Source organism: Lygodium microphyllum, chromosome 14 (genome assembly GCF_053477565.2).
Source record: "Lygodium microphyllum isolate KBCC chromosome 14, Lygodium_microphyllum_v1.1.10, whole genome shotgun sequence".
Taxonomy (NCBI): domain Eukaryota; kingdom Viridiplantae; phylum Streptophyta; class Polypodiopsida; order Schizaeales; family Lygodiaceae; genus Lygodium; species Lygodium microphyllum.
The window spans coordinates 33,452,021-33,465,224 of record NC_141148.1 but is presented as its reverse complement, the minus strand read 5'-3'; the positions used below and the strand labels follow the sequence as shown (position 1 = coordinate 33,465,224).

Below are 13,204 nucleotides of genomic sequence, written 5' to 3'. Positions count from 1 at the left end.
ATTTCTTTCACCTTGCATCATTCCTTTGTAGAAGGATTCCATAATTTGTCTTACTTTGTCATACTTGTACTCTATGACAAGTTAACACTCCATTCCTCCTTTGTGCTTTGGTCTGAAAGGCTAAAGTGGCATATCAAAGATGCTAAGCTGTGTGTGTGTGTGTGTGTTTCTATTTGTTTATTTGTTTGTATGCTTGTCTCTCCCCTCCCCCCCGGCTCAAGGGTAATTGTATTAGTTACTGGAAAAGTACGAGTCACAAATGGACTAAATGGATTGTAGAGGAGTTGAAGAAACTATCATATGCGATGGGATGAAATCATTTACAGAAAGAATGCCTACATGTTACACAATGTCTAGCTATGAGTGAATAGGACATCTCAGACAAGCAATATGTCACACAAGCATGAGAATAAAAAATGAAGGCATTCCGAGTATTCTAGTTATGCCAAAAAACCTAGAACTACAAAAAGTGAAACACAATCTTCATATGTAGTTGCACATGATTTAAAAATTTCAGCTTGCCAAATACTCAATAATGGGGATGCATGATAGTCCAGCAGATGGTACCAAATCTCATACAAGAGGTATTTGATCTTTCTCACCATGGGGCAAGAGAGAAACCAATGGTGATGTGTCTCCACACGTAGTGTAGAAGTAACATGAACTATTAGATATGTGTCTAGAAAGCATAGAAGCAACATGTAGGCTACCCATCAACATTTGCCAATTAGTACTTTGCATTTCAAGGGAGCTTTGTTGATCCACCCCTCCATTACCATTGCTTTCCAACATATCATGCCCTTACTTGGTAGCCACTTATGATTCTTAATAAGCAAATGATAAATTTGATTAACCAAGGCATACTCCAAATGCCGTTATCCCTTAAGTCTCTAATATTGCTAGGGACTATCCAGAAGCAATTTAGAGAAGGGCTACCGATTACACAAGGGCATACTCTAAATCATCAAAGCTCTTGTCTACATGACATTGTTAACCCTTTATTTCCCTCCCTCCATGCATGTGGTGGGACCATAGTTAATATTTGGCCCTTGTTTCTTTCCCTCATCAATGGGTTTTGAAGTAAATTCCTTGGAGTATTCAATTTAAAAAGATTAGAATTAAATCACATTCTCGGATTTATGAAGAAAGCAATGTCATGCTAGCTCTTCTTAACTAGATGACTCTAAACAACATTGCCTGACCATTTGCTTTATCAAATCAAATCAAAAGTAATTTAAGGATGGATCAAGTTTGTTGTTATATTACAAGAAAGTCCCCCAACTTGGGACTTTTACAATTGGCAACGCATTTAGAACTACTCTAAAGAATAGAGATATTCAGTCTCATGTAGTAAGCCCGCTTCGGACGTTTTGATAAATATAGTGGATCGACACCAATCAAATAATAGACTCATCTGACAGTCCAGAATTCTCAATCGTTGAAAGGTTTGGATCTTCAGTATCCTTCAAAACAGCTCCCTCATGCGTATTCCTGCGACCTCCTGTGACACCTCCCTTGAGCAGTCTGCAGCACAAAAGGCCTTGGTATCGTGTATTGCCTCATAGGCAAGGAGTATGCCTGTGTACCATAATAACATATGACTTTTGAAGTAAGCTTCATGTTCTAACCCAATTTACATTTTTATGGTTATGCACTATGTTTTTCCAAAGTCACAGTCCACAAATATACCCAGCTTCCACCCGGAACTGGCAATAACAACCGAGTTTTCTGCCTGGAAGGACTTAAAATGCAAGCAAGCTGATAATTATCAATTTATTGACACTGAGACACTGCACATATATCGCCTGGATTCACTTTGCAATTGGAAATATATAGTGGTCGGTATAACACCTACATGAGAGAAAAACACTTTTCTTTCTAGCTCTTCTTGCTCCCTTTTCATCTGCTTGGCAATGCATTGGAGTTCTAGGTGCCTTTCCAGACCTTTTATGGTGGCTGAAGCAGTTTCTTTTGGTGGGGAGGGGTTTACACAGGGCTTGAAAGTGCATTCCTTTAATTCCTCCAACTCCCTTTGAGTTCGAGACTCTTGCTCATAATTGGCTTTCTCCTGCACAAAGTTTCTCATTAGTCACTACTTTTTCCCGAATAAACTGATGCTTTACAAAGTTCAAATGGCAGCTTCGCTACAATACAAAGATTCTGAGGCAGCATTCCTTTAGATTGCTTCTGCAGTATTTTAGCTTCTCATACCTCAGATGGCTTCTGTAGTACCTCAGATTCTCATGCACGCCTTCAGGCATGACAATTCACAATCGTTTTCATGCCTACTCTAGTAGCTATCATTCTTTCAGATGGCTTCTGGGACCAGTGGCTACACAGACGAGGTGGTTTAGACAAACAAAATTTCTGTTTCTAGAACAAGGTATACAAAGCAAAAATGTACTGCTAGGTCATACAAATGACATGGGTCACAAATCACTTTTCAAAAAGGAAGGCCCTAGGCTGGTGTGATGCTTATGAGAATGTTCCCTACATGTGTGTCTGTCACCAAGATGGGGTTTTCCAAGCTTAGGATTAACATCTGATGTAAATCTAGTTCTTTGAGTAGGTAAGAATTGCATAAGTTGTGCACAACATGGGCAGGTCCATCGGTGGCAGAGGGTCAATAGTTGGAGCCAAAGATGTGTTACTTACTCAGGCTGAGTTCAGACAAGCAGCAGTAGAGATATGTCAAAGGGGCGTACTTTTGACGTGGCATCCCACAAATGGTTGAGACTTCCCTCCTCTTTCGGCCGGACCCACCCTCTTTCTACTGACCCCTCCCCCCCGGAAGAGCCTTGGCACTAAGAAAAAACCTTTTTATCTTCTTGTGGCACACTGTGCCTCCGGCTTCACTGTTCACACAAAGGAGGTGGAAGGTTGGTCATGTTTTGCAGTGCTGCTGCCTCCGTCTGAACCCAGCCTCAATGTGCAAGTAGAAAGTGCACATCTAAATAATTTGGGGCTTTTCTGACCTTAGTGCCAAAAGGTTCCTACAGATTATTACATTTGGCTAGATGGCCGGAGTTTGGACCTAGGACATATATGAACCATTTTATGTGAAAAATATGCTTTTTAGGAAAAGACGTGAGTGAAAAGCTGTTATTGCAGTTTATTGCATCAGTTGGGGCAGTTGGAGGATGCAGCGAGAGCATCTGACAAGAGGGCAACTGCTTTCTGGGTAGTTGTGGCAAGGCAGCAACTGTGGCTATTTTGCACGCATGGTCAGCATCTTATCTTTCTTCTCCTGCAGTTTGTTGCACAGGACAGGCTGTGTCTCTTTTTGGTGCGCAAGGGACTACTGGACAACATTGTGCAAGGTTCAGGTGAGGTGTCTCACACCAGTGACAGCTTGAAGCTTCTCCGTTCAGTGTAGACTCTCTGTCTAGTTCTGTGTACAGGCTGTGTGCAGCACTTTCTCCGTCGGGCATGGATTTTGCTATAGCAAGTGGTCTTGGTCTGCATGCAAGTGGTTTTTGAGAAAATTATGCAGAAATTGAAGTTTTATGGCAGATTTTGGTCAGTTCTGAAGATTGGTAATACAGTTGGTGATATTGGTGTGATTTACAGAGGAGGCAAGGTTGGACTGATCTTTGAACATCAAGAACAAGTTTCTGGTTAGAGATTGCTCTTGGATGAAACTTAGGGTTGAAGGACGGAATCGGCTACTTTTTACTCAGCTTGAAAGCTCTAGTAATCATAACGAAATCTTGAAAGGGTGCCAAGCTTTACAACCGATCTGTGCCTTTTGTCTGTGGGCAGGAGCATTCTAGCTCCCCCTTGTATGAAGTGACTTATTACTGTAATTGTGGTTTAGTTAAGTGCTTTTGCAAGCTGAGTTAATTATTGCCCTTTGCAGGTGTGAAGACCAGTTTCATTGTCCCATTGTTAGAACGACACCATATTCTTTAAGGAGGTGACCTTCTGGTTGTCACTAGTGCAAGCAGTTAAATGAGATTTCAGCAAATCCGTTCAGCAATGATGTCTCAGAGCTATGATTTGTACAATGATTTGATGTCATCCAAGCAAGAGAAATCACAAGATGTTGATCATGCTTTGGATGGACAGCTATTGGATTGACATATGCATATGAATGTTTTAGAGTCTCATTAGCTAGAGAAGGTTGAAGATGAAGGGAATGCATTATTTAAAGCACAATCGGTCAATCAATATAACTGATAGGTTTTACTTAGCTCTTAGGTGTGGTTGTGGGACTTTTACTCGACTTTTGAAGAGTCTTGAAATTTTTGAATTGCTAGATCTTTCCTTGCAGACTCAAGGGAAGAGAGAGGGTTAGGGTTCACATGCAAGGGAACTGAGCATGGTTCAAGGACAACCCATAGGTCCTATGCCAAACTAATGGATAGCCACCTATTATGTATGTTAGATATGCTCAATACCCCACCCTCATAAGGTGCTACCAATGATCCATGGTGCTCAAAGTTGTGAAGCCCCTATTATGAGGAGACACAATGTGAGGGCCCGGATGTTGGTTGGATTCTAATGTATGTTAGATGAGGTGAGATCTAGGTGATCTTTGTAGGTCTAGCCTTTGAGTTAGATAGAGAAGTTAAGTTGGTAGCAACTTGAGGCACACTTCATCGAATTGCCGGATATTGATCATATCTAATAGGCATAACAGGTGGCACAAGTAAGCTTCCACATGAAAGATTTGGTTTCATTTGGATTTGCAGTGTTAAAGGAGATGCATGAGCAAGGTATGTTTGCTCACCTACTCGTAGTGATTGAAGTGAAGGAACTATAGGAAGCTTGTATGATAAGTGAGCAACAAAGAAAGGCATTCCCACAAGAAAGAAAGAATATAGTAAAGGCTCCTCTAGAATTGGTGTATGTTGACTTGTGCAGTAAGAGGCATACAAAAGCCTTGGGGGGATCTTATTATTTCATGTTGATCGTCAATGGTGTATACTTAAGGGCAAGGGATTGCCTAACCAGTTTTGGGTCGAAGTTGTTAATATTGCAGTTTACATTCTCAACCGGAGCTACACAAAGATTCTCAAGGGGAAAACACATCATGAGGCCTAAAATCACAACAAAGACATGGGTCCACATACACCAACTTATGTATATATATACTGATGTGACACGATGTGCTAGGGTGAAATATTTTTTCAGAAACAGTTCTAGTCACATTGGTTTGATATTGGAATATGGAATTTGTTTTTGTCATAGAACTTACAGCTAGGTGATGGTAATATATAAATACTAACTGATGCAATAAACTGAATTGCTTGATGTGACCATTCAGAAATCAAGTACCAACTTGGTAAGTACCTTGCGCAGTTGTCTCCGCTGTAATATTAGACTTTGAAGCTGGCTACTATTGGTCTTTCGATTAGTTGAATTCACCTGCAGTAAACAGATTTTACTGCACTTTGATGAGCGCAGTATGATATGTTTGAGCACAGTATGATATGTTTCAAGGATACATAATTGAAGTTTTTGATCAGTGTCAACATGGCCACTGATTTGGAGACTACCAATGCAGTAGTAAAAAGTAGGAAGAGAGAAAAAGATAAATGGTTGCATCTCTACCTCTATGCTCTGTGAAATGGTGAGCAGATATATAACACATTTCATGCTTCTATTTAACCTAATAAAATCCATGTCAAGATTTTCAGATAGAAGAATCTGCTAGTGTTATTCTTTGTTCCTCAATAATTGAATGCTTTAAATGCCTTAAATACACAAAAAGAAGTGCTTAGAGTGCCATCTTCTCCCATTGTCTCCTTTTGCTACTCTATACTTTCCATTTTTAACTCTATTTCCATAACTCATCCACTATATTCCACCTACTCCTTTGGCTAGTCTATATTTCTATTTTAACCGTACTTGCATAACATTCTCTATATCTCATTGGATAGTGTCATAAGAGTTCATGTTCACAGATATGTAAAGCCTACATAACCAGTGAAAGTAAATAGTATCAATGAGATAATGTTGCCCAAATATATTCAAGGACTATCTACAATGGTTTACCCACCCCTTCAAAGCCTCTGAGTAACTGTATTTACAGTCAGAATCACTAAGTAACAGTCATACTCTCTGAGTATCTGCCATTTAGGCCTGAAATCATGCTCTCACAAACTGAAATTGATATTTTTGCAAAAGAAGGCAAGAGAGATTTGTCTCCAGGGAACATAAAATATATGTTGAATAGTCAGCACATGAACAGCTATGATTAAGCTTTGATTGTTGGGTAAGTTCCAGCTTGCATGAAGACATTTCATAGAATCAACTGAAATGTCATGTTTAGAAACTCCTCAATATTGTTTTGGGATTTTTTCAGATACTGTGCATGGTGTTGAGGAATTGAATGCTTGGAAGCAGCTACCCTTTCATCTTCATTTCAGGGCCCATGGTCCAGCTCATCGAGCTTCCACTCATCAAGCTCCTGTCAGACAATGCAGAGGTAAAAAAACCAGGCTTTCCCTCTCAGATCGACCACTCTCATCCTCCTACAAGGTAAGTTTAGGAAGAGCTGACCATAGTTCTCTTTGCCAAGAACAATTTGCCATCCTCTTGTAATGTAAAGAAAGTTTTTGTGAGTGTTTGGGAAAAAACAGACCAACAAATTGAAGTGATGTGTCCACCAGCTGAGAGAGTTGTATCACCCATGACCCAACTGGTCTCCTGGGAAGCCTGCTATGGGACTCTACAAACTCCATTGAAATAGCTGTATTAACCGACCGACCAAGCCCCTCATGGCACCCATCATTTGAACAGGGAGAATGTTCTGAAATGATCTCACAAATTACATGAGACTAGGCGATTCAGAAAGGTCAAGATGACTATTTGAGCAACCATCCTGCTCGTGCTGCTAACCACTGCCATCCAGCTGGTCTGCCCCTCTTCTCAGTCCTCACCTCCCTCACCTCTTGCCAGGCCCTTTGCTGCCCCTCAACATCAAACTCCTTGCCTTAGTCTCACGTTCCCAGCCCCGCCCTACTGGTTCTTGCCACTCCTACAATTTATTCTCACTATTGGGGAGGCCAATTGTAGTTGCAAGTGTGGTCATCGATGCCTCCTCAGACACCTTTACCACACAAGAGGGTGGAAGTGAAAGGTAGAGCTCTAGTAGAAGTATACAAGCAGAAGCAAGAGCAAATGTAAAAGCTATGGTGGATAGGGCAAGCGAGCAAGAGAGAGAGATACCATATATGGGAACTCCAATGGTCACAATGTGTGACCAGCCTTCCCTTATTCAATAGTCATTTAAAGAATAAAGATTGAAGTGACAATGATAGGGGCTTGCCACCTGCAATGTATATGTGTATAAGTACAGTGTATAGTGAGTAAATGTGGATAGCTAGGCATAGACGCCTTTATCCCTAACAACTCCCATTGCAAATGCTATGTTAGGACGAGTGGCTATCACGGCATACATCAAATTGTCTATTACGAATGCATGCAAAACCTTGGCCACCTCGGCCCTCTCATCATTTCACTATAGACAATCGGCTTGACCAACCTTTACATGAGAAGGTAAAGAACAGTCCTGTATATGGAATCACTCAATGCTTGACGTAAGTGCCTTAAGTAGGGATACTTCATTTGAGATTGCCTCGAGTGGGAAGCCTTAGGAAAGAAAGTAATCCTTTTGGGACAAGTAGAAAAGTCCCTTAGAGCGATTGCGCGTAATGCACATACCAAGTATGTGTGAGGCTTGTCCCATGTCCTTTACCTCAAAGCTTTTCTTGAGTTGAGCCTTCAGAGCATTCAACTCAGCATGAGTACTCCTAGCTATAAGCATATCATCAACATAGAGTACCAAGATAATAAAGCTGACATCACGGGTCTTCTTTGTATATAAACATGGATCCATATCATTATAGAAATACCCTTGCCAATGCACAAAAGCATCAAACTTATAATATCACTCCCTAGGTGCTTGCTTAAGCCCATAAAGACTCTTTTCCAATTTGCATACTAGGTATTCCTTGCATTTCTCTGCAAAGCCCTTAGATTGTTGTATATAAATCTTATCATGCAAGTCTCCTTATAAGAAAGCTATCTTCATATCCATCTCATAAAGATCCAAATCCAACTGAGCAACCAAGGTTAATAGCAACAAGCGTAGGGTATTCATCTTGACTATAGGAAAAAAGACTTCATCGAAGTCAACACTACACTCGTGCTTAAAATTCTTTGCAACCAATCTAGCCTTATGTGCTAGCTTGTGGTGATTAGGGGTACTCTTCAACTTGTACCCCCACTTGCATGGCAATGTACGTTTCCTATTAGGCAAGGAACTATGAAACCAACCTTCCTTCTTGGAATAGGTGGTGATAACCTGATTTAAGAGTTAACTACAGTAATAAATAAATGCACATAAAATGAAATACACACTTTACCATAACATTCTTGGACAATAGACAGTCTATTGGCCCCAAAATTGGCGCCCCTTGTGGTATTTCTTTAGCTTTCATTCAATTGGAAGGAGTACAACTTAAGATTCTTAAATCTTCTCTTGCTAACCAATTGCTCTTGCTGTCATAAATGACCAGCAAGCCTTTTGGGTCATTTGCCCCTTGATTCACCCAAGACTTCTTCTCCAATTTGACCCTTGGCTGGCCAAATGCTGCCCCAAATCAATTCGGGATGGGCTAGCTCTTGAAATCCCTTGATAATCTTCAATTATTTCAGTTCCTTGAGCCTTCAATCTCTGGCACGGATCCCAAGGTGGCTGCTAAACCCTAATTTCTATAGTAAATTAGGGTTTACTGTAGAAATTATAGATCAACCCACAAAAAATGGCTGAGATCTCCTTCGAATGGCTAAGAATTGCTGAGAATGGTTGAGTATAGGCTGAAGGAGATGAGGGAATGTTGTAGAGAGAGAAAATTTTGAGACTTTTCGCGAAGGATTGATCAAAATCTGTTGCTGCCTTACTGTACCAATCCCAAATGGATGCACCAACAACAATAGGAGCATCAGAGACTATGATCTTCAGGAGAAAGTGCATTAGTAACAATTGCCAGCTTCCCAAGGTCAAGAATATGCAATCTCCATCACCAAATGGTCTCCAATGGCTAGGAAATGGCCCCAAAAGCTGGCAGCCACAGTCCAACACCTCTTTCCAACAACTCCAAAATGAAAAAACGAGATTTTCCTCTCCTTTCAGCCCTATTTAGCCTTTCCTCCACTTGCATGGGAAAGTTTTGCCAAGTGGCAGCTTTCTTAATCCATTTTCAGCAATTTTCAGCCATTTAATTAATTTTCAGAATTAATTAATTCTAAAAATTAATTTAGCCCTTAATCCCTGCCCAGAAAATTGACCTTGCCCATCCAAAAATTAATTGGCTAGGCCATTTGCAACCTAAAGTGGTCCCATGCATTAATTGACCCTTGGACAAGCATTAATCCATTAATTAATGCCTAATCCCTAGTGTCACCAACTGACACTTAATGGCCAATTAATGGTCCTAGGGACAAACTGACACCAAAGTTCACCTAGAATCTAACAAGTGTAACTTGTTACAACTTTTGCCTTTGACACCCATCTTTTTCACAGGGTCCTTCGGCCTTTAACTGTGAAAAAGTAGCTTGCATCTCACATGTGCATCTTTTCATTGCACATTTGATTAATCCTTTAATCAAATGTCAATTAAACATAAGCAAAACATAAAATTTTCACGTCCTCGTGACAAACCATCCCCTTGAAATCCTTGCAATCGTCCTCGATTGCACTGTAATGTGTCAAAGCAAACAATATTGCATTGGAATTTTCACAAGGCATCATAGTCAATACAACATTGGCCACTGTTGGCTAACTATCTCTTATGCCCACGATTTACCGAAAATTTCCAGCCAACATAAAGCTCAACAATAGTCCAGAACTGTTACAAGAAACTCATCGGATGCATCCCAAACTGTTGTTTCTCAACAGTGCTGACTACACCACCATAGTAAAGCATAAACCAAGCCGGAACCGTGGCTGAATTGTCAATGGCATTCAATACACATGCTGCTGTCCATAGAACCGGCTGAATACCATTGAAAGTAATGATCATACACTGAAAACCAGCACTCAGTAATCAGTTTCTAATGATCATAACCTGATGCAAATCTACAGTTTCAAAGCTGTAGTGAAAACCATACCCATTTATATACATACCACAATGACTAGTACACTGAATAGTGACCTCATGGCAGACATACTGTCAGCACAGTACCTTGGATGAATGCTGAATACATCCGAGATCCACTATACACGGGAGCAGCCCATTCCCGGAGGAGTGGAAGTGCTACCTCCCCCTTGAGTATCAGGTGGTACTCTGGACCCTTACCCTATTGAACCTGAAAGAGCCCGATCCAAAGTCGGCTCTAACTGAAAGGCATCACGGTAAAGCTGCAACAACTGAGGATGGTTTGCCAAGTCATCCTCTTCCATCCATTTAGCATCCATTGGTGAACAGTTGTGAAACTTCACCTAATAGCTTATGGAAGCTTTACCTTTGACCTTTTCTCTTTATGTACCAAATTTGCTCAGATACCAATATTTTATTCAGCTCCTCTTTATTCGACTGAATTTCAGCAGATACATCCTTCTGGTGCGTAGATCGGACGCTGTACGCTTGCGTAGTGAATGCAGGAAGGTCCCCAAGAACAATAGAACTCTACTTTTTGCACAAATTACAAGGTAAAAAGCATGAACGACAAGAGCAAGAGACCAATTGGGTGCAATCTCCCCCCATGCCTTGTGTGAGCGCTCCACAAAGCATGTATTTTTTTGTATTATTCATCTTCAAGCTCAAATAATAGCCCAAATTACAAAATAGCAAGCTTTTAGCTTTTGAGCTTGCTTTAACACAAAATAGGAATAAAGCTAATGGACGGTGCCCAAAGAGTCTGGCACGCCCAATACAATGTCCAAGTAGAAATAACATAATTGTGCACCCATGCGCATACAAAATAATAATAATTATCAAACGCCTCAATAAATAGGCGTGACAAAATAAAGGCGTCATGCCTAAGGTATGCGCCCATCAAAATATAATCCATAAGTCGAATACTCGCTATCCTCCAATGCTTTCCTCCACCACTGCTACTATCTCTACACATCAACTGAAGCATTTACAATCGTTAGTAAAATAATATAATTAAACCGACAAAAGTGAATACCTAGCAGTCTCCAGCTACATAAATAAATCAATTGGTTAGAAACAAATCCTAACCTTAATTTATTACGAGTGCGCACTCTAAACTCATAAATGTTTATTAATTTAATATGCATTTTGCGGAATCACCCGCAATGGAATCACACATGTACACATTAAATTAATGAAACGCCCGAAAAGGACACGCGTCCCCATCAACTTCTCGCACAAAGAATCCACTTTGTGTATGAGCCCCGGTCATCAAAGTTTACGGAATCCACCGTAAAACCTCACGGAATCCACCGTGAAATATGCCTCCTGGCATCATAGGCACATCACCATAAAAAGGCCTCAACAAGCTCACATTAAAGGCATAGTGTATTCGCTAGTGTAGAGGTAATTTCCATGATAGCCAGCATTAAACGGAGCATTTGCATGACCAACACTTATTCCTTGAGCCCCAAAAGCACGACGGGGTACCGATGCTTGCCCATATGCGTGATTTTGCACACCAAGCATCATACCAATGTCGCCATATATCGGATTATGCATTCCATGAGCCATACCGAAGTACATTGGTTTATGCAAGCTATGCATTGGTTGCTGAAAGTTATGGGGAGGTATGCCATACATTCCCACATTTGGTCGCTCATCCACCATAGCATAAAAAATTGTGCTACCACCAAAGTAAGCTGGCTGCCCTAAATTCTCATGCAAACCTTGCTGTCCAAAAACCATAGGATTAGTATTTACATCATGAACTTGCACTTGCATTTCTTGCCCAACTGGGACTAACTGCTTTTCACCATGAGCATCTTTAGGAGCATCTTGAGAAGGCTTTGGCTTGTTCTTCGGTGCATCTTGCTGTCCCGAAGTTCTAGAAGAGGATTTTATCTTCTTGCTCTTGTTGTCCTTTGTAGGAGTGTTCAAAAACTGAGTAAATTGAGGATCTTTTGCCAATTCAGCAAAGATATTGGCTGCTGCTCTCATTCGATTCTTGAATGCATCATCAAATTTCATTTCCCCTTGCTGATCATCATCGTCTTTCTGCATTGAGGGTCCAACATCTTGGCCTTCAGCCACATTTTCAGCATGTGGTTCATGATTCGTGTCTTGTCTAAGATCAGGCATTGCATTTCCTTCTTTCCCATGTGAATGTACATCATGAGAGGCATCATTATTGCTTGATTGCATCCCACTATATGAAGACATCTTGCTGTAATTTCTCAGTTGAGCACAAAGATCAACACTAGCACAAAGCTTTGGCTTGCAATCAGTTGCCTCGGGCCCACCAAATCAAAAGATTTGATATGTCCCGGCAATGGAACTATGAAACCAACCTTCCTTCTTTGAATGGGTGGTGATAACCTGATTTAAGAGTTAACTACAACAATAAATAAATGCACATAAAATGAAATACATACTTTACCATAACATTCTTGGACAGTAGACACCCTGTTGGCCCCAAAGTTGGCGCCCTTTGCGATATTTCTTTAGCTTTCATTCAATTGGAAGGAGTACAACTTGAGATTCTTCAATCTCCTCTTGCTAACCACTTGCTCTTGCTGTCATAAATGACCAACAAGCCTTTTGGGTCATTTGCCCCTTGATTCACCCAAGACTTATTTTCCAATTTGACCCTTGGTTGGCCAAATGCTGCCCCAAATCAATTCGGGATGGGCTGGCTCGTGAAACCCCTTGATAATCTTCAATTATCAGCTGCTGATTTCATTCCCTTGAGCCTTCAATCTTTGGCACGGATCCCAAGGTGACTGCTAAACCCTAATTTCTGCTGTAAATTAGAGTTTACTGTAGAAAGTACAGATCATCCCACCAAAACTGGCTGAGATATCCTCCGAATGGCTAAGAATTGCTGAGAATGGTTGAGCATAGGCTGAAGGAGATGAGAGAATGCTGTAGAGAGAGAAAAATTTGAGATTTTTCGCGAAGAACTGATCAAAATCTATTGCTGCCGTGCTGTACTAGTCCCAAACGGATACACCAACAACAATAGGAGCATCAGAGACTGTGATCTTCAGGAGAAAGTGCATCAACAGCAATTGCTAGCTTCCCAAGGTCAAGAA

At 40.8% G+C, this 13,204-nt stretch overlaps 1 protein-coding gene and 1 long non-coding RNA gene across 8 annotated transcripts in view; one reads left to right on the top strand and one right to left on the bottom strand.

The window, feature by feature from the left end:
* Positions 1-1,440: 1,440 nt before the first annotated feature.
* The window catches only part of LOC148025478 (uncharacterized), a 155,829-nt gene continuing 144,065 nt past the window's right edge, over positions 1,441-13,204 (bottom strand). For 2 of the 4 annotated variants that reach the window (XM_087692630.1, XM_087692631.1), the window contains exons 14-16: positions 5,296-5,370; positions 1,856-2,068; positions 1,441-1,578 (exon numbers count right to left, since the gene is read on the bottom strand). In XM_087692630.1, the coding sequence (XP_087548756.1) occupies positions 1,480-1,578; positions 1,856-2,068; positions 5,296-5,370 (387 nt within the window). In that variant the 3' untranslated portion in view covers positions 1,441-1,479. Of the gene's footprint in view, positions 1,579-1,855; positions 2,069-5,295; positions 5,395-13,204 lie in introns of all 4 variants that reach the window. The other 2 variants (XM_087692632.1, XM_087692629.1) reach the window with 1 other exon arrangement.
* The window catches only part of LOC148025479 (uncharacterized), a 90,524-nt gene continuing 78,789 nt past the window's right edge, over positions 1,470-13,204 (top strand). For 2 of the 4 annotated variants that reach the window (XR_015693103.1, XR_015693101.1), the window contains exons 1-3: positions 2,005-3,326; positions 3,571-6,220; positions 6,311-6,433. This is a non-coding gene — a long non-coding RNA (uncharacterized LOC148025479). Of the gene's footprint in view, positions 1,610-2,004; positions 3,327-3,570; positions 6,221-6,310; positions 6,434-13,204 lie in introns of those variants that run through there. The other 2 variants (XR_015693102.1, XR_015693104.1) reach the window with 2 other exon arrangements.